General features: G+C 43.5%; 2 protein-coding genes across 3 annotated transcripts in view; both read right to left on the reverse strand.

The window, feature by feature from the left end:
* The window catches only part of LOC146976638 (max-binding protein MNT-like), a 24951-nt gene extending 21722 nt beyond the window's left edge, over positions 1-3229 (reverse strand). The window contains 1 exon segment of the mRNA XM_085796548.1: positions 2865-3229. Coding sequence (XP_085652674.1) covers positions 2865-2937 — 73 coding nt within the window. The 5' untranslated portion in view covers positions 2938-3229.
* A 4252-nt stretch (positions 3230-7481) lies between these two features.
* The window catches only part of mettl16 (methyltransferase 16, N6-methyladenosine), a 56025-nt gene continuing 38229 nt past the window's right edge, over positions 7482-25277 (reverse strand). For both annotated transcript variants that reach the window (XM_085796554.1, XM_085796555.1), the window contains 4 exons: positions 23106-23175; positions 17989-18078; positions 8750-8923; positions 7482-8107 (listed from right to left, as the gene is read on the reverse strand). In XM_085796554.1, the coding sequence (XP_085652680.1) occupies positions 7520-8107; positions 8750-8923; positions 17989-18078; positions 23106-23175 (922 nt within the window). In that variant the 3' untranslated portion in view covers positions 7482-7519. The remainder of the gene's footprint in view (positions 8108-8749; positions 8924-17988; positions 18079-23105; positions 23176-25277) is intronic.

The following is a 25277-nucleotide window of genomic DNA, read 5'->3' on the forward strand; positions in this document are numbered from 1 at the left end:
TTTAAGACTTATATTAAAGCTGGCCTGTGGAGTTTATACATATAAAACAATGTCCGTTACATTGCAGCCACTGCCAAACGACTTATTAGGATGATCATTGAACGCATCTCCACCACACAACAGTCCCTGGTTTACCCAGGAGCGCAATTGCCTCTGAGGAGCGACTTTCCCGCGCTGTCGCACAGGGAATTACGCATGCAACGCAACACGTTCGGATTTGACGTAGGGTTTAGAGCGCTGGTAAACAGAAGAGAAGAAGAACATGTTATCTTATTTTTGTCTAGTCTGATATGCAGCCGGTGGAAGCACTGACACTGCAGCCACCGGAGCGGAGGAGACCCGACGGCGGATTCGTCCCGCCCCCCTCCCCCCCGACACGCACCGCACCGTAACTGGAGAGATCCGCCCGGTGAGCGCGTTCAGAGTCGACCACCGTACCCCCCCTCTCGCTGACCTCCGCGGTCCTGGCCCGCACAGGTACCAGGAGACCCAGACCCCCTGTCATGTCGGTCCTCCGCCCTCTCTGATCCGCCGCTAGTTGCCAGAGCCCCGCGGAGCCAGTCTCTCCCTCCTCTCCCACACTTCAGCACCTGTCCTGGGCTACAGCTTGGCTCGCTCCGCCGTCCTTTAGCTATAACTAATAATAATGCAACGTATAGCCTAACTATACACGCGTATGAGTGATCAGAACAGTAAATTGTTTACACTACTTTTAAAAGGAGTAAAGTCATTTAAAACGAGGAACGAGCCGAGCCGACACTGTGCAGCCCAGGACAGGTGCTGAAGTGCGGATGAGAGGAGGACAGACCGGGCAGGAGCAACCAGCCCAGAGGCGTCTCAGTCCTCGGCCGTCTTTAATGTCTCGAGACACCCCTTTCAATCCGTTTAAGGTTATTTGTTTGTGTTTAGGGAGGCTATATTTGCTTAGAATATTTTTTGGCAACCAGAAAAGCAATGTTTGACCCGGCGTGGCGGCGCCATCACACTCGCTCGCAAAAAAAAAAAAAAAAGACAAGAAAAAAGGAAAGAAAAAACGCACTTACACACATTTTGGAGGAGGGAAGCGCGTCACAGCATCATTTTTATTAAATCATAGTTTTCTCTAAATTAAGACAGTGTGCGGGACTATTTTTCACCCAGCCCCCCCCCCCCCCCCAAAATGTAGGCCTATGTATAAAAATATGAAAATAAATTCCGTGGGCCTAGATATCGTTTAGGGATTTTTTTTTTTTTTTTTACTAAACGTTTACAGTTTCATTCCGTGTAAACGTTTACACATGTATAAGGTCACACCCCTAAATAAATGCCAAAGCTGAATGACCACAACTTTTTTTTCTCTTCCTACTTCGCCAGTCACCTGGTTGCCTGGTTACCGCACTTACCGTTCGGAGAGGGAGGGAGGGAAGGGGGGGTTCAACGTCATCGAACGGCGCAGGCTGACTGTTGCTGTAGCCTACTCGAAAAAAAACACGGCTGATGGCTCGTAATGAGCAAAGCTCCACAGGGCAGCTTTAACACAAATATTCCACTTACTTCTGCTTTAAGACTTTGAGTGCAACATAGGGGCACATATTTATGTTTTTTGAGTCATCTCATCTTCTGTCTGGTAGATTCATTTTGCAGTATCATAAAACCATAAGCTGTTACCATTTTGTAATAGATATATATACAAATAAATATGTAAAAAGATAATACAGATACACCATTAAAAACAGCACCTTTTATGAATCTGTCTTCATGGCCTCGCTGCTTGTGAAACCACTGAAGCATCTGTTTCTCTAGTTAGTGAAACGAACTCGTTTCCGTCCGACACAAATGAGAGTGTTAGTTCAGGGCTAGGAGGGAGAGAGAGGCAGCCATCCTCTTCATAAACAATCTCTGGGAGGGGTTGCCCGGCACGCACGTGGTGAAAGGGGCGGGACCACTCCCCCTCCTAAATTGTTAAGACGGAGGAGGGGGGGGCGTGATTGAAGGGCACACGTCATCGACAGACATTCAAAGCCCTGCTCCACGAGCGACTGAAAGGCCAGGGAGTTTGTTTGTTTATTTATATATTTATCTATCTTTCACGAGACACAGGTGCACGGTGGTGGTGTACAGGTCCAACGACCCCCCCCCCCACACACACACCTGATAACCGAGGGGGCGACGGAGGAGCAGGGTATAGGGGTGGGGGGGGGGCTGAGAGAAGGAGTCAGTTGATCCCCGGCGGACGATGTCAAGTCATTATGTAAAAACAAGCCTGGCATCCCACTGCGCCACCGCCCTTTGCCCCCCCCACCCCCCCACTGTTGTGTTTGTTTTTTTGTTTATAGATGTTTGGCAGCAGTGCGTTGCATGCAGATCGACCACCACAGATAGATAGCTACACGAGTACAGGCAGAAAGGGTCTGACAACTTTATAGTGACGCCGCTGTTGCACATTATTAACAATCCTGTCTATGCAGCAGGTTTCCAATGCAGCAGAGCAGCCCTTCACACACTGCAGCAGCCCCCATGTATGTTTAATAGCTGTTTGGGACAGCTGTGATTTCACTTGGACGCTGACAAACCATGAACAGCAAAGGGTTAACGAAAGTCTGCAACGCGTCTGCACAGCTAAAAACGAATATGAAAGTCAGACTGAAACAGAACTTGTGTTTTTTTGTTGTTGTTTTAATATCAAAAGAAATAAAACAGACCATGTCCTTACTAAAATACATTTATGGAACGTGCTGATGGATCAACAGACTTTGGATCAGATTAGAAAATCTTTCACAGACGCGTTTTGCTTGATTGCTGAACGTGATGGCGTTCAATATCTCATAGTTACCGCTGTGAGGAAAACATGAACTGTGTTAAATGTTAATAAAATGCCTACTTACCACGTGCTTTCTGTTGTTGCTGGGCTTGCAATTCCAAAAACTTGGCAGCTTCTAGGAGCGTTTCGATGCTCATTTCTGTCCAGTGTGGGGGAACACGGTGTTTTGTTTCGTACGGGGGAGAAAAAAAAGGGCGATAAAGCAAGTGCGATACGTGCCCGGGCAGCACAGGGAGAGGTCCCCAGTCTGAAGCTGGAAAAAGGGAAACCGGACACCCCCTCAGTACAAACTCTACCACTACGTAGAGGAGTTACAAACAAGATGGCGCTCAAAGTAGTAGGAACAAATAAGGTTTGTGAATCACGCACCGTTTGTAACCGCCCACAGACGCTGCTACACTCCCTCCCCCCAGTGGCAAAAAAAACACGGAGCGCGGCTCGGATGGGATTCACCCACCGACCCACCGACCCACCACCACCCCCCCGGTCAGGAGTTACGAGGCGGGGCCCGCTGAGGAGCTCGCAGGAGGCGGTGTTGTGTAGAGTAGACTCCCCTGGACGCCGCCGTGCCTCCACCGGGAGAGGCGGTGTAACGTAACAACATGGAGCCGAAGAAACCAAGAAACCGTCAGCAGCTAAACTACCAGTCATGTGACGTGTCGCCTAGCAACCGCCTCAGTTCAACAGTTAAAGATTATAACGGTTAGTAACGATTCATAACCATTGTTTCTGGTCCTGTTTGTTTTATCACTCACGTTTTACTTGTGTCATATTAAAAAAAACAAAAAAAAACTTGTATCTGTGCTTGTATGAAATTTACCTCCAATTTCTATTTTATCCAGAATAAGCTCCAATGTTTTTGTTAGCCAACTCATCAAAGTGTAAGTCACATGAGACGTGATTGTCTCCGCAATTTACAACTAGCCTTGAACGCAGCAGGTTAAATCAATTTACATCTCATGGAAGAAACTGTCAGCAGCTAAACTACCAGTGGTCATGTGACGTGTCGCCTAGCAACCGCCTCAGTTCAACAGTTAAAGATAACGGTTAGTAACGATTCATAACCACCGTTTCTGTCCTGTTTGTTTTTTCACTCACGTTTTACTTGTTGTGTCATATTAAAGAAAAAAAAAACTTGTATCTGTGAAATTTACCTCCAATTTCTATTTTAGCTACCCAGAACAAGCTCCAGTGTTTTCGTTGGCCAATGACTCATCAAAGTGTAATCACATTCATGCATAGACTGTAGGTCGAGACGTCATTGTCTCCGCAATTTACAACTAGAAGCAATGAACGCAGCCGGTTAAATTAATTTACATCTCATTAATGTAGCCGGTGCATATTCTCATTTGTCCAGGTCGTATTTCAAAGGAGGTTAAATCGAAAGCAACTGGACTTAGTTATTTGTCTAGGACAGGGATGTCAAACTCAATTTAGTTCAGGGGCCACAAACAGCACAATTTAATCTCAAGTGGGCCGGACCAGTAAAATAATAGCATAATAACCTTTAAATATATTTTAAAAATTGAGATTTCCCTCTGTTTTAGTACATTAGTACATTAGTACACAATTTTCACACTTGACAAATTCATCCTGAGGGCCAGATTGGACCCTCTGCAGGGCCGGTTCTGGCCCACGGACGGGCCGCATGTTTGACACCCCTGGTCTAGGAAGACGTTTCACCTCTCATCCAAGAGGCTTCATCAGTTCATGTAGCATCTGACCAGGCTGGGACTGGTCCAACTATCTGGTGTGGAGACTCACTATTTAACCTCTTGTGTGGGCGTTCACAAGGCTGATGATGTCACTGGTTCCCTTTTGTGCTCCAAGTGCCAACGACAGTCGTTTAAATGACTGTCTTTGATGGAAAGTTGGTTTCGACTTCGTTAGTGCCCTATGTTGTTATAACGACAGTCGTTGGAGGCACTTGCCACTTGTGAACAGTAGTTGTTCTTTGAGGCTAGATTGTTGAATCTCCTGGGAAGGGATAAAGGGCAGCATTGTAAATTGGAGACCTCCTGTTTGAGGGATGGTTTCTCTACTTTTTCTCTACTTTTACATAGATGGCTTCTTTAACTCCTCTTTCCTTTTCCTTTTCCTTTCTTTGTAGTTGTTGCCCTGCGATAGACTGGCGACCTGTCCAGGGTGTACCCCGCCTCTCGCCCAAAGTCAGCTGAGATAGGCTCCAGCTCACCCGTGACCCTAGTGCAGGATAAGCGGTATAGAAAATGAATGAATGAATGAAAAATGAATGTAGTTGTTCGTGGGCCAATCACAGTGAAGAAGAGCAACAAGGTATGACTCTGGCCCACATGGAAACAAGCGGTGCAACAAACTGAGCAGCAGCAGCTCCCGCACCCAAGCGTCAAAGACCAGCGGCTATGGTGTGTAGGTCAGGAGTGTAATATGTAGGCTATGTACACACACATTATATCATCAGGAAGGCTGTGACACCAACTAAAATCCGTGTCACGAGGAGACTAACGCACAATGTTTGCATTGTTTCCATGACCTTTTAAAACACTCAACTCGTGATCAAACATGTCTGCTAATTAAGTCAACAGTAAAACATAAGTCACTGGTAGTAGGCCTACACCTTTTCTACTCATGTAGCCTGATAGCACTCCACCAGCTTCAAAAGAAGGTAACTAAGTTTATAACAGATTAAAAATACAAAATGTAACCTACAAATAAACTTGAGTAAGTTAAGACTGTATTGGTCTCCAAGAGATCCAATCATATAAAATGAAAACTTTCACTTTGAGCAAGCCCAGTTTTGCAAGTCTAAACATAGTTCAACAGAATGATTTACATATTGATACTACTGCGTAATAGCTACTTGCCATAAAAGTACAGCCCTATGGCAGAAATCCAATGCAACTTAACTACCGGTAGTAGGCCAACTATAAAAATATGACATAAACCACAGACTTGATTTGAAGGGGAAGTTTTTGGTTAAACTAGTTGATTAATTCATGTAATTACTCTTAGGCTTAGCAATGGCCAGAGTGATTTATATGGTCAGAGTTTACCTATGAAAGATTTCTCCTCTTCATGTGTCTGTACAGTATATGTATTATATATAATGTGAGGAAATAACTAAGTAAATGGGTTTATTTTCAGAAACATAAGTACACATCTTTATCTGTTGCCTATTTGACAAAAGAACACAAAGTGCCTGGTTTTAACGTGGCTGTTGCTCTACTTTTTCCAGCTCTCACATGACTCTCTCTGTCTCTCTCACACACACACTCACTCAGGGAGTCGACATCCTAGCAAAACCAAGGGACAGTTTGTGCATCTGCAAATTGTGTTTTTTCCTGAGACACCTAAACAGTGAACGTGCACGTACACACTGGCCTGGATTTTACGGCCTCCTTTCCTGCTATTCACTCGGCTCTGGTCAGGAAATGTGTCGGCTGCGGCACAGTAATAATAATAGCTGCGACAATACTCGATGGTTGTCGAGGCACAGGAAAGGCTGGGGGGCTTCAGGAACATCCCAAAATTACACAGGCTGTGCAAATTTATGTGCCGACTACCTAGACAAAGCCATTCACAAATACAATATCAAAATCAGAAGCAATCAAAGGATTTTATCTTCATTCAACAGAATTGTTTGAAGAATAAAAACACAAACACTGTCCTCTTGTGGCCACTTTCAGGCACTGCAACATAATCAAAAACACAACAAATTAAATATGCTTGACTATGCTTAAAAGAAACACAATGAAGTGAATCATGTACTAAAAAAATCTACATTTATTCCAAATGTTTTGACAGCATAGAACAAAGTATGCACTGCAGGAAAATCTGAAATGATGTGCTGGCAACATGTGATTGAGATTATCAACTGGAGAACATTTACAGTAGATTGAGGACTCTGCATTTCCAAAGCTTCTCAAAAGCTGCATACAGTGATACAAAGAGAAACATCATTCAATGACAATCCAGAGAGGAACTTCCCAACAGACCGACACTCAGAACTATTAAAGGATAATTTCCGTTTTTTACAACCTGGACCTTATTTCTAGCATAAAATAAGATCATTTTACTCACCCAGACAACTTTGGTGTCATTTGGAGTTGTTTTGACGAAATTAGCCCCAGTGGAGCTGGGTTAACCCGCTGCCCGCTGCCCGGCGCGGCTAACTTGCTACAGCTACTATGGTTCGTTTCTGCGTGTTTCTGACTTGTCAGAACAAAATGAGCAGCTGGATGAAGTTCAGCTTCCACAGGCTTCCTCTCCTCAACCTGGACTCACTAAAGCTCCGGCTAGTTGAGATAAAAATGGACCTGAATGCCGAAGCAGAATGATTATTATCAGAATGAGCCGGGTAGCGGTCGGAGATGACATCATCCAGATCAGAGGTTAGTAGGTCAACCTACAGACCCCGGATGTTGATAACATGCCACCACGGGCTCGGAGGGGAATAACACTAGTGTATCATAACAAAATATTGGTGAAATGAACAAGTTTTGCAGCGGATAATGTGTTATTTAGAGGCTGCATTGCGCTGCCCCGTGCTCTCGCATTATACGGATATACGCGCCGCTCCACTGGGGCTAATTTCGTCAAAACAACTCCAAATGACACCAAAGTTGTCTGGGTGAGTAAAATGATCGTATTTTATGCTAGAAATAAGGTCCAGGTTGTAAAAAACGGAAATTATCCTTTAATACTAAAAAAATAATGTCTGTGAAACTCTTTTTTTGCGGTTTAGGGCTTTCCGACAGACTTTAAAAGTGTGTTCTTCAGGTAAGTGCACAGCTGGTTCATCAGGTCTTTGGTCTGACCCTCCACCCAGTGCATCTCCACCACCACGTCGCTCTCCTCCAGAATCACGTTCAGCAGACACTTGAACAGGAAGTGCTGGGCTGCAGCCGAGCTCGCCGGCTGCTTGGAGAGACTTTCCTTTGGGCCCGTGGTCTCCATGTCCACATCTTCACCGGTTACATCCTCCTCTGAGACGTCTTTCTGTCCCCCGGCCGTGCTCTGCGTCACATCGTCGCTCGTCTCATTTAGAGAGGAGCCGTTTCCTGTCTCGTCTTGGTGCTGCTCTCCGGTCGGCTCCTGTCCTGGGTGCTCTGAGGCTGCAGCGGTGGCGGGTTCAGCCGCGGCAGTGGTGGTGGTGGTGTTGGTGGTGTTGGCGGTGGTGGTGGTGGTGCAGTGAGGTGCTCTGGGCAGCTCTCGCAGCTGGCGGTTCTGTTCGCGCCGCCTCTGTCGACCGTGGATCCAGGTGTTCTCCACAGCCGTCAGGAGGAGGCTCTGCTCCTGCTTTCCACAGGGGATGCGTTTGTGCAACACCTGTCACGCAAGAGAGGACAAAAGATGAGGAGTCTGGACAGTGCAGGGACTAGGGATGTCACGATTATACATTTTCTTGGTACGATTATTGTCAGAGAAATAATCACGGTGTTACGATTATCACGATTATTATGCTAATACTAATTAATTTCACAACACTATGAATGTGTAAAATCAAATATAGTCAAAATATAACTACATTACACACTGTTTACACAAAATATTTCAAGTATCTATTAATATATGACCAATTATTAACCCCCCAGGGGAAACATTTGAAATATTCAGGTCATAAATTGTCATCTATACCAAATGTTTACATTTATTTTAATCACTTTTTGTTTTGTTTTGCTTTATGTTTTTATTATAAAATGACACGCTAACATTTAAATTCCTACCAATTAAATGTTACGTTAGATAAATGGACCAGTATCTGTGCATTTACCTTTATTTTTGCGCACATCTGCCAATATGGTTCCAACATCAAATTTTTGTGAAAGTAACGGTATTTAGGAATCTTAACGATCAATTAATTGTGGCGTTTAATACCACGATTAATTGTGAAAACAAGTAATCGTGACATCCCTAGCAGGGACAATCCCTGTGACGGTAGCTAGTTACAAGGTCTTGGAGCCGTCCTACCTTCAGGTCAGTGAGCGTCCTCTCCAGCAGGGCAGTGATGCTGTCCACGGGGCTGCGAGCGGTGCAGCCGATGGCCGAGGCTTTGACCTGCAGCTCCTTCACTCCGGCCTCCTGGAGAGTGAACGACAGGGGCTTCCTGGACTTCTCCAGCTTACGCTTCTTACTGGGAGGAGACTGAGGGAGAAGCAGAGACAAATTAACCACAGGTTATTTTTGGACATGTAAAAAACATTTTTTTTTAATCTGTTTACTGATTAAAGAATTATATTGGTCAGATGGACTAATTAGAAGGTCTGTGTGTGTGGAGGAGACTTGTCAACAAAGATAACTGAGATAATAAAAATGACACATGACAACAGAGGTGGTTTTTGTTTCAGCCAAACCTGGTATCACGTTCTGTAGATTACATAAGAGACACTTCCTGATCTATTGATGCTGTTCTTAAAGGGATAGTTAAACATTTTGACAAATTGGCCCACTGCCATAATCCCTATAGTTTTAGGAGTAGGTTCGTTACCTTTAATTGTCGGTGCAAGTTATTTTTAGAACGGCGGAGCAGAGCTGCGAGCTGCTCAGAGCTACGCTACGGAGGCTAATGGAGTTTCTTGGTTTCCCTCATCAAACTCATCAAATACACAATCCAACAACTCCAAAACGCTCTGGTGGACAAGTTGTGACCTGCACATTCACCACGCTATGAGATAATAACACAACGTTACCACACAGAGTTGTTTTAGAGGGAAACACAGAGACTGCTTGCCGAAAAACTGCCCCCGACGGGAACGCGCATCAGTGGTTTTGCATGAATTTACCTCAAAAACGACTCAGTCTCGTAACGTTGTGTTATTATCTCATAGCGTGGTGAATGTGCAGGTCACAACTTGTCCACCAGAGCGTTGTGGAGTTGTTGGATTGTGTATTTGATGAGTTTGATGAGGGAAACCAAGAAATCCCATGAGCCTCCGTAGTGTAGCTCTGAGCAGCTTGCGGCTCTGCTCCGCCATTCTAAAAACAGCTTGCACCGACAAATAAAGGTAACAAACCTACTCCTAAAACTATAGGGATTGGGCCAATTTGCCAAAATGTTGAACTATCCCTTTAACCTAATACTTTCTACAACTTTAAGACGTGGCTACACATTGTTAGTCTCACTATTTTGTGTTTTTGTTTTTAATCAGGCCTGACATTTAATCTGTTCTTCTTTAAGTGATTTTCATTTTCACTGGCATCACAGCCTTAAACCTGAAATAGTAATGGCACAAAGCGGTACTATATCCAGAGAAGGGCCACCAGCAGAGGGCAGTACAAGCTGGATCACAGACACTAAACCATGTTTCTACAACCAACAGATCTCAAGGAGACAAAAAAATCTTTTAAACAACACTTCTCTCAGAGTGAAATGCTACTGTCTGCGAGTTCAGATCCAATAACAAGCAGGGAATGCACGTATTATTACAACCAGTCAAAACACACGTCACAGTCCAACATGTTCATATTCTCAACAGCCTGATGTCATAAACTCATAGCTGTTTATATATATTATCACTTTATTTCATCATGTTTACAGAGGTTACAATCACCTATTGTTTTATTACCTCATTATATATAAAGTAGAGCAGTATTTATCTGAGAAAAACTCGCAAGAACTTTCATTTCACCTTGTGTCGTGTTTTGAACCACCAAGTGTCCAGTGTGAGTGCAACCTGCGAACAAACTTGCTCGTCTTCAAAAAGCGGGGAAAGTTTATGCACACCTGAACGTGTGACAGGAGGAGGACAGAACCTGAATAAAGATGAGTTAACTGTGCTCTGCTTCCCCATTACTGCTGGAATATTCATTCATTTACAACATTTGGTGGTTTGCCCTTCATCTGCCTGTGGACAACACACATGACACACATACAAACACAAAGAAGCACACAACACCTGGGTGGTGTGTGGGTTTTAATCTGTAGCTTCTTTTACTATCGAACAAAAGGCTTTAAATGTCCACAGACACTGAGCAGCACATCCCAGCAGCTCAACAACCTGGAATAAATTCCTATGTGTACGTATATCTGCAGCAGTTTGTTAGGAAGTGAAATAAAGATAAACAGGCAGTAAATGTGTCCAATAGCATCAGCTGAACCACTTGTTTTAGTATTATTGGTGTTAGAGTGGGATTTGACATGCTGCCAGCGGTGGTACATTATCCAAGATACACATCATCATTAGATCCCACACTTAACCCTCCTGTTGTCCTCCTGGGTCAAATTGACCCAATCTCTTTCCTTCCTCCATCCTTCCTTCCTTCTTTCCACAATCCTTTTTTCCTTCCTCCCTTCCTTCTTTCCCTTCTTCCTCCCTTCTTCTTCCTTCCTTGAACGAATCTGTTCCTTCCCTCCATCTTTCTTTCCTTCCCTTTTCCCTTCCTTCCTTCCTTTTTGACCCAGTTGACCCAAGCTGTTCCTTCCGTCCCTCCTTCTATCTTTCCTTCCTTTTTCCCTTCCTTCTTTCCTCCCATCTTTCCCTTTGGCCTTCCTTCCTTCTTTTGCTTCTTCCTTCCTTTTTCTTTCTTCCTTGCCTTCCCTCCATCTTTCTTTCCTTCCCTTTTCCCTTCCTTCCTTCCTTCCTTTTTGACCCAGTTGACCCAAGCTGTTCCTTCCATCCCTCCTTCTATCTTTCCTTCCTTTTTCCCTTCCTTCTTTCCTCCCATCTTTCCCTCTGTCCTTCCTTCCTTTTTCTTTCTTCCTTGCCTTCCATCCATCTTTCTTTCCTTCCTTCTTTCCCTTTTCCCTTCCTTCCTTCCTTCCTTTTTGACCCAGTTAAGCCAATCTGTTCCCTCCCTCCATCTATCTTTCCTTCCTTTTTCCCTTCCTTCTTTCCTCCCATCTTTCCCTTTGTCCTTCCTTCCTTCCCTCCATCTATCTTTCCTTCCTTCCTTCCTTCCCTTTGTCCTTCCTTCCTTGACCCAGGAGGACAACAGGAGGGTTTTAAAGCTGGGATGAGGCGGTTGCATCAGTGGGGACGACTCAATGGAAGAACAGATGCTCCCCGCGCACCACAAGGTGGCGCTCCAACCACACGAGCTCCACCTCGACCTGCACTGAATCAAACACCGGCGTTCCTTCGTCTCTAAATCCCCCTAACGTCTGTCACGCTATAATGGCGGTGGTGGAGGTCGTTCACCGAGCCACGACGCTCTCGCACGCTGCACATACACGCCGGCACAGTATTTCTATTTCAAAGCTGTGCCCGGCGAGTCACTGCAGGCTGAGTGGGAGTGGGGGGACGGTAGGGGGGGTCTGGGTCTGCCGCAGCAGCAGCAGCGTACAGTGACGGAGCAGACAGCATGGCCGACTGACCTACAAACGGCGGAGAGAAGGAGCAGACTGTGACCTTCACTCTGTTGCTCTCATCCGACAACAACTTTGATCACTCTCATCTCCGACTGCATCAGACCCAGTCAGACCCTCTCTCCTCCATTGTTACTGTTTTCTTTTCTATTAGAGAGATTATATTATTTCACAGTGTGGCTTATATATATATATTTCATTTGTTATTTCTTTCTCTAATGGCTCTAAATAAGTTAACAACTCCATGTATATTTGCTGCACACTTAAATACATGAATCACCTCCATAAAAGGATTTCCAGTCTTGATTTTTAAATAAAACACAATGGTCCATGAGAATGCCTGTTTTAGAGGAGGTGGACATTTTTAATCAGTGGGCCGATGATGGACGCTGCCTCGTCTGGCTCTCTTCTTTCATTTCTTACTGTTTCTCAGCCCCCCCCCCCTTCCTTCCTCACATTTCTCCACGCTCTGTAAGCCCCTGCAGCTCAATGTGGAGGGAAAGGAAATCAATAAAGTCCATCAAGTCAAACCTGCCTGTTTGTACCGAGCATCCTTGACACAGATTCTTGCATTAATACGCTGGTATACAAACACACACGGACGCACAACAACAACTACAGCATGCACAGACAGACAGACACACACACAGATTCACAGACAAAGGGCATGAAATGTGCACACACGTCTACATGCACATCTCCTCTGACTCTGCTGCTCTTTCACTCCATTATTAATCCCACTTACCCGCTCTCACCTCACTCCATACTCTCTCACACACACACACACACTCTCACACACACACACACACACACACTATGGATAGATTACAACCTCACAATAAAAGCTTCGCCCAATTTTGAAAACTAGACAAGGTAAAAAGCCTTTTGAGTCCAACAAGAGCTGCTCTCTCCAGATATAATGTCATTCAATCATCTATCTTGACCCCCTGAGTGCCCACACACACACACACACACACACACACACACACACACTGCAGGAACAAAACGCTGCCAATTTCCCCCTTCAGGCAAAACATTGTAAATCATACTCTGATCAACCCAACACCCCCCTCACCTCCCACCCTGCACTTCCCAAACCCCCCGGTCCTGACTCCTGAACCCCGGCCCCCCTGGTGAAGCTGGTGGAGCTGCTGCTGCCAGAGGCCTGGATGAGCAGCAGCAGCATCAACCTGCCTCAGGGGTCACATCAGGTCTGGCCGTCTATTCTCTCCACTGGCCAACAACAGAACGAGGCTCTGTCTGTGTGTGTGTGTGTGTCTGTGTGTGTGTGTGTGTGTGTGTGTGTGTGTGTGTGTGTGTGTGTGTGTGCCTCTGTCCTCCTCTTTTGTCTGTATTTACTGGATTTCTCTACATGCATCCAGTTTTCCTTCACAACAATCCACTGTTCATCTTTCCTTGAATTAAAGGAGAACTCCGGTCATTTTTGACCCCTAAATCGTTGTCCTGATGGTCACCCAGTGTTGGTTGGAACAAAAAAAATGCGACTAAAATTGATGCAGGCAAACCGGAGTTGCACCATGGCTACCCGGCGCTAGCGATAGCAACAACGCTAAAGTATGGGGGCAATTTTTTCAACCACAACAAACACTCAAAAAAAAATCAAATATCTATGGTACATGACTGGAATCCTTATGACACACAACTGAACCCATAAACTGTACAGTATAAACCGGTATAAACAGTATAAACTTTGTGTTTTTGCATGTAGCCGAACTCTGAAACATCCTGGAAAGACATTACTAAGCGATCGCAGAGCGCCTGCTCTCCCCGCCACAGAAACTAACACTTTTTCCTTGTTGTGAAGATTTCTTTACAAAAATAAACGGTGGAGCAGTGCAGTGGTGATGTCCAGAATATCTCTGACCGTTTATTTTTGTAAAGAAATCATCACAACAAGGAAAAAGTGTTTGTTTCTGTGGCAGGGAGAGCAGGCGCTCTGTGATGGGATAGTAATGTCTTTCCAGGATGTTTCAGAGTTGGGCTATCTGAGGTGAGTGACTACATGCAAAAACACAAAGTTTACACTGTTTATACTGTACAGTTTATGGGTTCAATAGTGTGTCATAAGGATTTGAGTCATGTACCATAGATATTTGATTGTTTTTTGGGTGTTTGTTGTGGTTGAAAGAATTGCCCCCATAGTTTAGCGTTGTGGCTATCGCTAGCGCCATGTAGCCATGGTGTAACTCTGGTTTGCCTGCATCAATTTTAGTCGTGTTTTTTGCTCCAACCAACACTGGGCGACCATCAGGACAACGATTTAGGGGTCAAAAATGACCGGAGTTCTCCTTTAAAGGTTATAGCTACGTTACATTATAGCTAAGTTTTTCATCAAAACGATACATTTTTCAAAAATAATACATCCAGAGAACGTCTACAGGGGTGCAGAATAAAATTATTCATTTTACTTTAATTATTTATATACTTTTAATAGTATATAAATAATTGTTTCATAGCTAAGTTTTGTTCGGTTTTGCTCTTCTGGTGGAATTGCATGTTTACGTTTCCATGGTTTCACTAGTTGTCATAGTTGTGGTAAAGGCATGATGGATCTATTAACGTTGCCTTTTCAACAATGGATGTCCATTTGTGTGACATCCATTGTTAAAAGCTGGCGTGATGATCCATGTGTTTTACAGATTTTCAATGAAAAATGCGTTTACCGTGACTACTGAAACCATAGAAACATAAACATTGAATTCCACCAGAAGAGTAAAACTGGCTTATGTTTTTGACGTTCGGAAAAAGCTGTATAGGAACTAGTATTTTACTGAGCAGAACCATGCTAACTATTCCACCACATGTCCAGTCTGTATGCTGAGGTAAGATAAATATGGCACTGGTGTACAGACATGAGCAGCATACATCTAAATCTTGGCAAGAATATGAATAAACACATTTCACAAAATGTCAAACTATTCCGTTAAGAAGAGTTGATCGATTTTCTGTCTGGCTACAAATGGAAATGACATGCAAAGTACAGGGTTCCTACACATTTGAAATTTCCAAATTCCATACTTTTTCCAGACCCTAATTTCCAGACTTCTCTGTAAAAAAAAAAAAATCAAATAATTTGTGATATTTAAGTAAATAGACGTGCATAATGTTAAAAAAAAGCATGCAATTTATCATTTGTTTTCATTATTCTGAATGGGCAAGCCATTATGCAACCAAATAATCTCCAGGAGATTGTAGCAAAAGTAGATACAATAGTACATACACAATAATTAACCCAAATAACTTCAGATAAGACCAAACCAAGATAAGATAAATAAAATAAATATATTTCCATACAATAGTTTCCATTTTCCATACTTTTAAAGACCTGGAAATGTATAAAATCAAATTCCATACTTTTCCATACTTTCCATACTTGCGTAGGAACCCTGAAAGTAGTTAAAGGTGATGAAAATATCTCTTCTCGTATGTTTTCTCACAGAATGCAAAGTTGATTATTAATCTGAAAAACTGACTGAAAGGTTCAGTCCATTCAAACCAATGATTACTTTTAAGATGAGTGTAATGAGGTGAAAAGGAAGACGATGTTAAAGAGGTCATGGTGGTGGTGGTAGTCGTCTGCAGGCTGACCTGGTAACAGTTTAAGTAGGTCACAGATGCATGTTACAGTCCATATGTAACATTAATGAGCCCAGCCCATGCACCATGCACCATGCACATATATACATCATAGCAGGCCACTATAGGAGCGCATGCATGCATGTATGTAGGCGGCATTAGGTAGTCAACCATGCAAGGAATCACACACGCAGGAACTTCTGTCATGTAACATCCCACCCACACACACCAACCCACCCACACACACACACACACACACACCCACACACACACACGTGCTGGAGGGGTCTGCCTGGTAATGATGACGAGCAGCTCCCAAGTGTAAATGACGCTGGATTTGTGTGAAAGTGCAGGAGGAGGAAATGTGGGCCAATCTTTCTGCTCAACTGCTTTTATGCTGCAGAGTACAAAACACACACACACACACACACACACACACACACACACACACACACACACACACTATGGTGCACCTGCCGACTGCCTCCACCTTCCTCTGTTTGTTTGTTTTCTATCCATCACCGCTGCTGAATCACTCACTCCAGACCTCCATGTGGAGCCTTAAACTGCTCTGGCTCTTTTCACTGCGCCCCCCGTTTGCTATTTGTCTCCAGCTCTCGCCGTCGAGACGAGACAATGGCACGGTGTGTGTGTGTGTGTGCAACACGGTCGTGCCCTGGCAATTGTTGCCTGGCTACGGGATGTAAAAAAATCACATAGCTCTGCCCCAGAGGAAAGAATAAGTGCTTGTAATGGGACGTGGCTGCAGGGAGAGAGAGGGTACAGTCTGGAGAAGAGGGCGGAGGCGGAGACGCTGCATTATTGAGGAGGTTTTTTTGGAAACAGCCGTGTCAGGAGCGGCTCCAAGAACAAAGTGACCACCGCGGCACTGGTAGTGTGAACGGTAGTGAACGACATCGTCCAGCCTCTTACCGTGGGTCTGGGTGAAACACTCGATTCTGATTGGCTGCAGGGCGTCCGTTAAAAAGTGATAAAGGACGCCCACAAAAGAAGTAGTAGCTAGTTGGTAACCATGGCAACCAGGGATGTCACGATTACTTGTTTTCACAATTAATCGCGGTAGAAAATGCCACAATTAATTTATCGCAAAGATTCCTAAATACTGTCACTTTCCAAAAAATATTATGTCGGAACAGATGTAAATGCACACATACTGGTCCATTTACCTAATGTAACATTGAATCGGTAGGAATTTAAAAGTTTGCGTGCCATTTGTAAATAAAAAAACAAACAAAAAACGATTAAAATAAACTTAAACAATTGGTATAGATGACAATTAATGACTTGAATAATTCAAACACTTCCCCTGGGGAATATAATTGGTCCTTTATTAATGTTTGTGTAAATATTTAGCATTGCAATTATTTAGACTACATTTGATTGTACACATACACAGTATTGTGAAATTAATTAATGCGTAGTAATCGTGATAATCGTAACACCGTGATTATTTCTCTGACAATAATCGTACCAAGAAAATCTACAATCGTGACATCCCTAATGGCAACAGAGACTCAAAGCATAACAAGCGCATCATGACCACTGGAGTCTCGGTGAGCGGTAAGAAGAAGTGCACTGGCCTTCTGAAATAAGACTTTGTGTCCCGCAATGTTAAGCCGTCATCTCACTTCCCTTTACTTTGTTATTTTTTTGTAATCTATGATATCATGTTTTTCTTGATGACTGCTTCCTTACTTATTTGACTTTTATTCATTTCAGTACAATATGATCATATGATGTTTCTGTTCTGTTCTGGATGGATGGATGGATGGATGGATGGATGGATGGATGGATGGATGGATGGATGGATGGATGGATGGATGGATGGATGGATGGATGGATGGATGGATGGATGGATGGATGGATGGATGGATGGATGGATGGATGGATGGATGGATGGAGATGGTTGGGGTCAGTTCAGTTCAGCTCAGTTTAATTCAGTTCAATTCAATTCAACTATTACTGCGACAGAGTTGCTGTGTTTCCTTTTCCTCGCCTGCGGACAAGATATATTAAGTAGTCCGCTCAGCTGTGGCTTATGAAAACTTGTCATTTTAAGTATAAAAAATGTATTCAATATTTATTTATTGGGTAAGTGACCATGGTATAAGTGGGAGGATGGCCTTTGAGGTGTCCAAATGTCAGGAATTAATAGACAACATGGAGGCCTCTGTGTCGTCCATTCATTCCTGAGAACTGGACACCTCAAAGGGAATTATTCCTCTCATAAAGGCCACAGGACAATCTGTCGAGTCTGAAGTGAGTAGCAGGATTGATGGTGACTTACCGGGACAATCACGTCGTCATAAAAGCTCCAGGCCAGCGCCCACCGCATGGTCCGTCCCTGACAGAACTCTGTGTGCGTCACTTTAGGCACCTGAGCAGAAGGAAGAAAGGTAGAGACAGACTCAGAAAAGAAATGAGCTTCATGAAGGAGATCATCTACAATCTACAAACCAATCCATATACGGTTTCAGGTTTCGTTTCGTTTCGTTTATTTCGGTCAATACAGTACATGTCATTAAAAGAGAAGTAACAAGACCAGAGAGAAAAAGAAAATTTGGACCGAAAAGGCGTAGGCTGACGCATAGCTTATTACGCCGTCGCCTACCCTGTTACAACTCAAGTTAACTTAAAAGTTTTAAGATGTACAATTTGTTATTTATTAATAAAAGAAATAAGCAATCACAAAAGAGTGAAAAGAGAGAAGCTGCTTAATTTGATTTCCCTTTCTTCTTCCTTTCCTTTCCCTTCCTTCTTCCTCCCCTACTTCCTTCTTCCTCAAAAAAATGATCAATCATACAGAACAAAACAAAACAAAAATAGCAGCAGCATAGCACGTGTCACCACTCATTACTCTAACTTATATAAATGAATCATCCTGTTTTTAAGTACTTTTTTTTAAATAAGATTATGGTATTGCATGTTTTTAAGTCATTCTTCAATTTGTTCCATAAATGAACAGCTGTTACCGTAGTGCATTGTAATCTGGTGTTGGTTCTGGTTTTTAACTTTCTAAATATACATACACACCCCTCTGAGATTGTAATGGCTTTGTCTTAGATTGAACATTTTCTGAATACAGTCGGGCAGCGAGTTGTTGTTAATTTTGAACATAAGCTGTGCAGTTTTGAAATCCACCAGTTGTTTGAATTTGAGTTCATTAGAAATAATAAATAATTGATTAGTTGGATGCTTATAATCGACTTTGTTCATAAGTCGCATTGCTGTAAATCAACGTACGTACGGTAAATCAATATAAATACAATATACAACCTAAGTTTGACCTACATTGTAACTTTGAACAACTTTGAATGGATGAAGCCAGATTCATGTATCCAGAGGAGAATAAAAACGTGTGATCTCATCCCTCCGAGAGACATTTGTTGTCCCATCACCAGGTGAACATGTAAACTCACTGTGCTTGCAGTAGTTTGTCATCAAGCACGCCAACAGAAGTTTAAAATGAATCCGTTTCACCTCATTAACATGTTAATTTACGCAGCAAGGAACTCCGAACTCTAATCAAATCACCCAGTGTGGGTGGGCTACCTGTGGTGCAGACATGGTGACGTTAAACACCCAGCAGCTGCAGCTACTGAACTAATAGACTGCCTCAAGTGATATGTTCATCTGTGTGATAAAAATGTTAATCAGATCTACATAACCGACCCTTTTCCATCAGTTGACTTAGTGCAGACTGATCCTAGAGAGCAGCCAGTGAACCCTGCACACGCAACGACCTCTGATGGTGTGAATCAGGGTCCGCTACACGTTTCTCACCGTGAGATCATGGGTGAGAAAATAAAGAGTGAGGGTCCATGATGTGGAAGAGATGTGGGTCTGGTGTGAAAGGCCGTGTGCTAACGGAGCACTCTGGAGGTCTCTGAGGACGGTGGCTTCAGTAAATAGGAGGAGGGGGTCGCTTAGATGGAAGTCAGAGGTCAAACAAGCTGCATCACTGAGCCAGAGTTTTATGAATTAAAAAGCACTGGAGGAGAGAGACTGGAGGGGAAAACCAAGTAATGGACGATAAAGGCATTAGCATATTAACTAGGCCAGGTTTCTTTTTACACACACTTTAAAAATGAGGCTACACACTCCTGCTCCCTGGACATAAGCCAAGGCTGCACTCACTGTGATGAGCAGCAGCAGCAGCAGCAGCAGCAGCAGCAGCAGCAGCAGCATCAAACCTCTGGAGGAGGACAGGTGTGGGGGGGGGGGGGGGATCGGTGAGGAGACTTGAGCCCTCTTTGTTTGTTTTTTTAAAAGGGATAATTCAACATTTTGGCAAATTGACCCATTGCTATAATCCCTATAGTTTAAGCAGTAGGTTCATTACCTTTAATTGTCGGTGCAAGCTAATTTTGGATAGCTGGCCCATAGTTGCTCAGAGCTAGGCTACGGAGGCTAATGGGGTTTCTTGGTTTCCCTCATCAAACTCATCAAATACACAATCCAACAACTCCACAACGCTCTGGTGGACAAGTTGTGACCTGCACATTCACCACGCTATGAGATAATAACACAACGTTACCACACAGAGTTGTTTTAGAGGGAAATGCAGAGACTTTTTGCTGAAAAACTGCCCCTGACGGAAACGCGCATCAGTGGTTTTGCATGAATTTCCCTCTAAAACAACTCTGTGTGGTAACGTTGTGTTATTATCTCATAGTGTGGTGAATGTGCAGGTCACAACTCATCCACCAGAGCGTTGTGGAGTTGTTGGATTCTTGTATTTGATGAGTTTGATGAGGGAAACCAAGAATTCCCATAATGAGCCTCCGTAGCGTAGCTCTGAGCAGCTCACGGCTCTGCTCCGCCGTTCTAAAAACAGCTTGCACCGACAATTAAAGGTAACGAACCTACTGCTATGACTATAAGGATTATGACAGTGGGCCAATTTGCCAAAATGTTGAACTATCTAGTAGTATATTTTTGGAGCTTTTGAATGTAATCGATAGTGTAGTAGTAGAGAGAAACAGGAAATGGGGAGGCAGGGAGAAATGACAAGCTGCAGCGAGGACTGTAGCCGCTGCACATGGGGCGCCTGCTCTACCAACCGCCCCGGCCCTCTTTCTGTTGAGAGCATGTGAGTGAAGTGAGCGGCCTGCAGCAGTCAGGGGGGGTCATGTGCTGGGCCGTTAGTTCGGCTAATGAAGCTGATGCATGTTGGGTAGCAGAGAGATGCTCGTGATCCAGCACCGCTGAAGGAGAAACCAGCTCCTTCATGGCTCATTATTTGTGACACTGCTTAGCTGGCAGATGAGAAAGAGCTGATCTGTTGGAAGTTATCTGGGTATCTGCAACCACCACAAGCCCCCCACCTCACCTCACCCCACCTCACCCCACCTCACCTCACCTCACCTCACTCCATCTGCTGCTGACACCAATATTCAACCCCACAGGAGCGATGATGTGTTGAGATGGAAGGCAAAGATTATTTCTAACGGGCCGTTATGAATGAAGCCCTGTACGGAGCGGTGTGACCAACAGACCGGTGAGCTGCGACTAGGGGTGTGTTGTAAATCTCTCCTATCACGGATGTAGTTCACTAACTATATAGTGTGTTCGCCATTTTGTAGTGTTGTTCGAATTCTCCGCGATTAATTTCATCCACTATGTAGTGGATGACAAAACACCCACAATGCACCACGAAATTGAGTGAACAAGCGATGTACACTACTTTCTACTCCCGTATCCCACAATGCAATGCGGTCGTGTTTTGCCAGAGAAGACGAGGAAGCTAATTAGCATGTTAGCTACGATTTATTTAGGCAATTTACCAAAAAAACTCCTCAGACATATTTGCCTTCGCTCCGTTTGCCTCGTCTGAGCAGCAGGAGTTGGGCAGCAGCATCCCAACATTAACAGGCAGCATTAAATCAATCTAATTAAAAAACTGTAGTAGAATATGTAGTAAATACGATCTGACGAGCTAAGCTAATAGCCACAGAGCCGCTAACGGCTCACGGTCGGGACACACAACAGCAGTTTACCAAACCAAACTTCCGATATTTCAACAGTTTATTGTCCGAGTAACACAACCACACAGAATCACATCCTCAAATGTTCCTGCAAGGGTCTGGTTTTTATTATTTTATTTTTATGTGTCCGGTTTGTTTCATACATCCATGGTTTATTTACATGATTCTCGGCGCGTCTGCTTCCGTCACAGCAACACCTGGCGCATCAGCTGACGCAACCACGTCCAGAAAATTACCGTCTAGTGTCCGAATTCTCCTCCCGTCGTTCCCTACATCGTGTACATGATGTAGTCCACTATATCATATACATGATGTAGTGGATAGGGAGTGAGTGAGTGAGTGGATGATTTCGAACACAGCCTAGGGGTGGGGAAAAAAATTGATTCATGTAAGAATCGAGATTCTTATTCTCTAAGATTCTGAATCGATTCATAATCTTCAAAAATCGATTTTTTTATTAATTTTCCTCCGTCTCAATACGCGCCCTCACAGCGCCGTACACAGCGCTGCAGCACGCCATGGCGCTAAAAGACGCTCGTTAACCGCCTACAAACGTTAACTGATCTGATTTAAATGCTCTATTGAATGTCTGTGACGAGGCTTGTGCCCATCAGCAACCGACCCTCTATTGAGGAGAGAGGACGATCGCTGTTTTTTGCCGTTAAACACACACGCGCTCCAGCTGAGCAGCCACATCCACTGCGCTCTGGATCAGCTGATCGGTGCTCAGGTGACGTTAGATATTCACTTTTTTAAACTCATACAAAGTGCAGCCAAACAGCAGCTGAAGAGAGAGGACCAGCAGCAGCAGCAGCTCTGACAGCTCCTCTGTGGCGCTGCAGAGTCAGACAGGCTGCAGGTCAGCTGGCGTGAGAGCGGAGTGCCGTCTTTTTTTCTTCTTTTTTTTAGCAGCGCCTTTGTTACAGGTGATACATGTCTATATGCATGTGCATGAGAACTGATTTTGAATCGAATAGAGAAATATTCACATCCTTCAGTCCAGGCTTTTGAAAAGAGAGTAGTAGTAGTAGTAGTAGCCTATAAAATCAGCTTCATGTAGCAGTTTACTTTAAAATGGTTCAAATATATTGCTGCTGAATAAATCTGAAACATGTGATGTGCATTTTTTGGGGGGGAAATATGGCTTCTGATATAATAGTCTGTAGACATCATCATCATCATTCAACTTTTTCACATGGTCTGGTGTTAATAAAGCAAACTAAAAATCGCAAAAATAAAATCAAGAATCGGTTGAATCGAAAATCGATTTTGAATCGAATCGTGAGCCACCTAAAGACTCACATCCCTAGCTGCGACTGCTGCTGCTGCACCGCCATGCTCAGTCAGACTGCTGGATACAGGTGTGTGTGTGTGTGTGTGTGTTTTGGCCTTTTGTTCTGCCTCTCTAGTTACTCACCCCTTGTTTCCTCAGCTCCTCTTTCAAAGGTGCCAGGCTGCATTTCTTCCCCAACATGCAGCTGTACCACCTGCACAAAGAAGCATCCACATTAAGCAGCTGTGTGTGTGTGTGTGTGTGTGTGTGTGTGTGTGTATGGGTGTGTGTGTCTGTGTGTATATGTGTGTGTGTGTGTATGGGTGTGTGTACGGGTGTGTGAGAGAGAGAGAGTGTGTTAGAGGCTGACGGCCCGGGCACCAACTACCAAGCAGAGATCAAACGAGTCGAGGTGGTTGGTGGGCTTAAGGGAGCAGCACCAAGACAGAGGAAAACATCCGTGTGTGTGTGTGTGTGTGTGTGTGTGTGTGTGTGTGTGTGTGTGTGTGTGTGTGTGTGTGTGTGTGTGTGTGTGTGTGTGTGTGTGTGTGTACGGTCCACAGTGGAGGAAGAGGCGTTTTGAAGTCGCCTGATCAATAATCTCTGCTGTGCAATAAAGAGATGAGGTCGCTGTTGATCAATAAGCAGCCGGGGGAAGATGAAGATGGAAGAACAATAAACACATCAGGGAGTCACTCTGGAAGAAAGACCGGTCACTTCTACAAACCTCGTCATGATCTGTTTGTTTCCACTGGACACTAATTAACTCTAATTATCAGGTTTTACTCAGTGGCTGCAAAACTAAAGCTCTGAAAAGTAATATCACTTATAATGAATAAATAAATAAATGTGAGCATCAATACAAAGCTGTGGGAGCTGAAGCCAGACTTTTTATGGGTTTATGCCTTTAATCTACCCGCTTAAACCTCTCCACACACTTTCACAGGGAGGAGGGTGGAGGTCCTGCAGACCCTCCTCCTCTGTCTCTGTGTGGTTTTTTGGTGGTTTATTGTTTTTTCTGATGGCTGTTTGGTTATTTAAATCATCTATGGAGCAAAAATGCTTCAACTTTCTCAGAGGTTTTGTTGCTTTTCTCTGTTTCGTATCATGTTTGGTGGATTTTAGACCCTGAGCTTCGAATTACACCATCCTGACCAAATGGTTCGTCAATACATTAATGGGGAGAATAATCATTCAGATAAAGGTAAATTAATGTCATTTAGGCCTGCATGATATGAGCAAAGTGTGCAATGACACTGTTCAATATTGCGATAAATAAACAAATATATAGGCCTAAGTGTGCATATTAACCGCACAGTTCCTCAGTCTTTCTGCTTTAAAAGGTACACTGTTTACAGGTACCCTCAAACACTGAATAGAATAATATAAAAAAAAAATATTGAGCATACTATTATTGAACAAATTGCACATGAGTAATCAATCAATTAAACACAGCCTTAATTTAACCCTCTCCTGCCTCTTCTCCTTACTCACTGCATTTCAGGCAACTTTTTGTGTTTATCGCGTATGTTCACATCACAAATACGATTAATCAGTCAGCCCTAATGTAATGTTACTTATTTACTTACTTTATTTTCTGGCTTCATTTGTTAATTATTGGATACCTGCTTCTTTCTGTTACTCTGAAACCATGAAGCGCTCTAATGGTTTTACTGAAATAATGAATTAAAGGGTAGACATTTATAAGCTGGATAGCTTCAGCCTGCACCGTTTGATCTATTTATGAACTAGTTGAACTAAGGAATGTGTTATGGAAGGCTGACTGATTGTGATTGATGCTCGACTGTAAACGATTTATGCACAAGATCGAATTAACAAACTACTACTACTACTACTACTACTACTACTACTAGTGATATTTATAGACACTATCAAAGCTAAACACTGTTTATTTTTGTATAATTTTTGTATAAAGCAAAGCACAATCTACTTCCAGGAAAAATCCAAAAAATGTTTGTGGAAAGAGAGGGAGGGTACAACCTAAGAGGGAGAGGGAAGTTAAAGCAACCTTTTGCTCGTACCACGTTGAAAAGTCTGTGCATATCTGTCTGTGGAGTGAAACTTTGGAATAGCTAATACCAGAAGATATTAAAGATAGTAAAAATGTTGCCCATTTAAAAACAATGTTTAAAAATAATATTTTTGAAAAGTGTTGAGAGCAACAAAGGGAAATAATTAACTTAATTTTGCAACAAACATGAAGTTTTCTTGTTTGTTTGTTTCTGACTGTTTTTTAGCGTATGTTTGTAGTTGAGGATTGATATGGGATGTGTAATGTCACCTAGGAAATGTGTA

The sequence above is a fragment of the Trachurus japonicus genome, chromosome 13 (genome assembly GCF_045865225.1).
Source record: "Trachurus japonicus isolate A0001 chromosome 13, Traja_1.0".
Taxonomy (NCBI): Eukaryota; Metazoa; Chordata; class Actinopteri; order Carangiformes; family Carangidae; genus Trachurus; species Trachurus japonicus.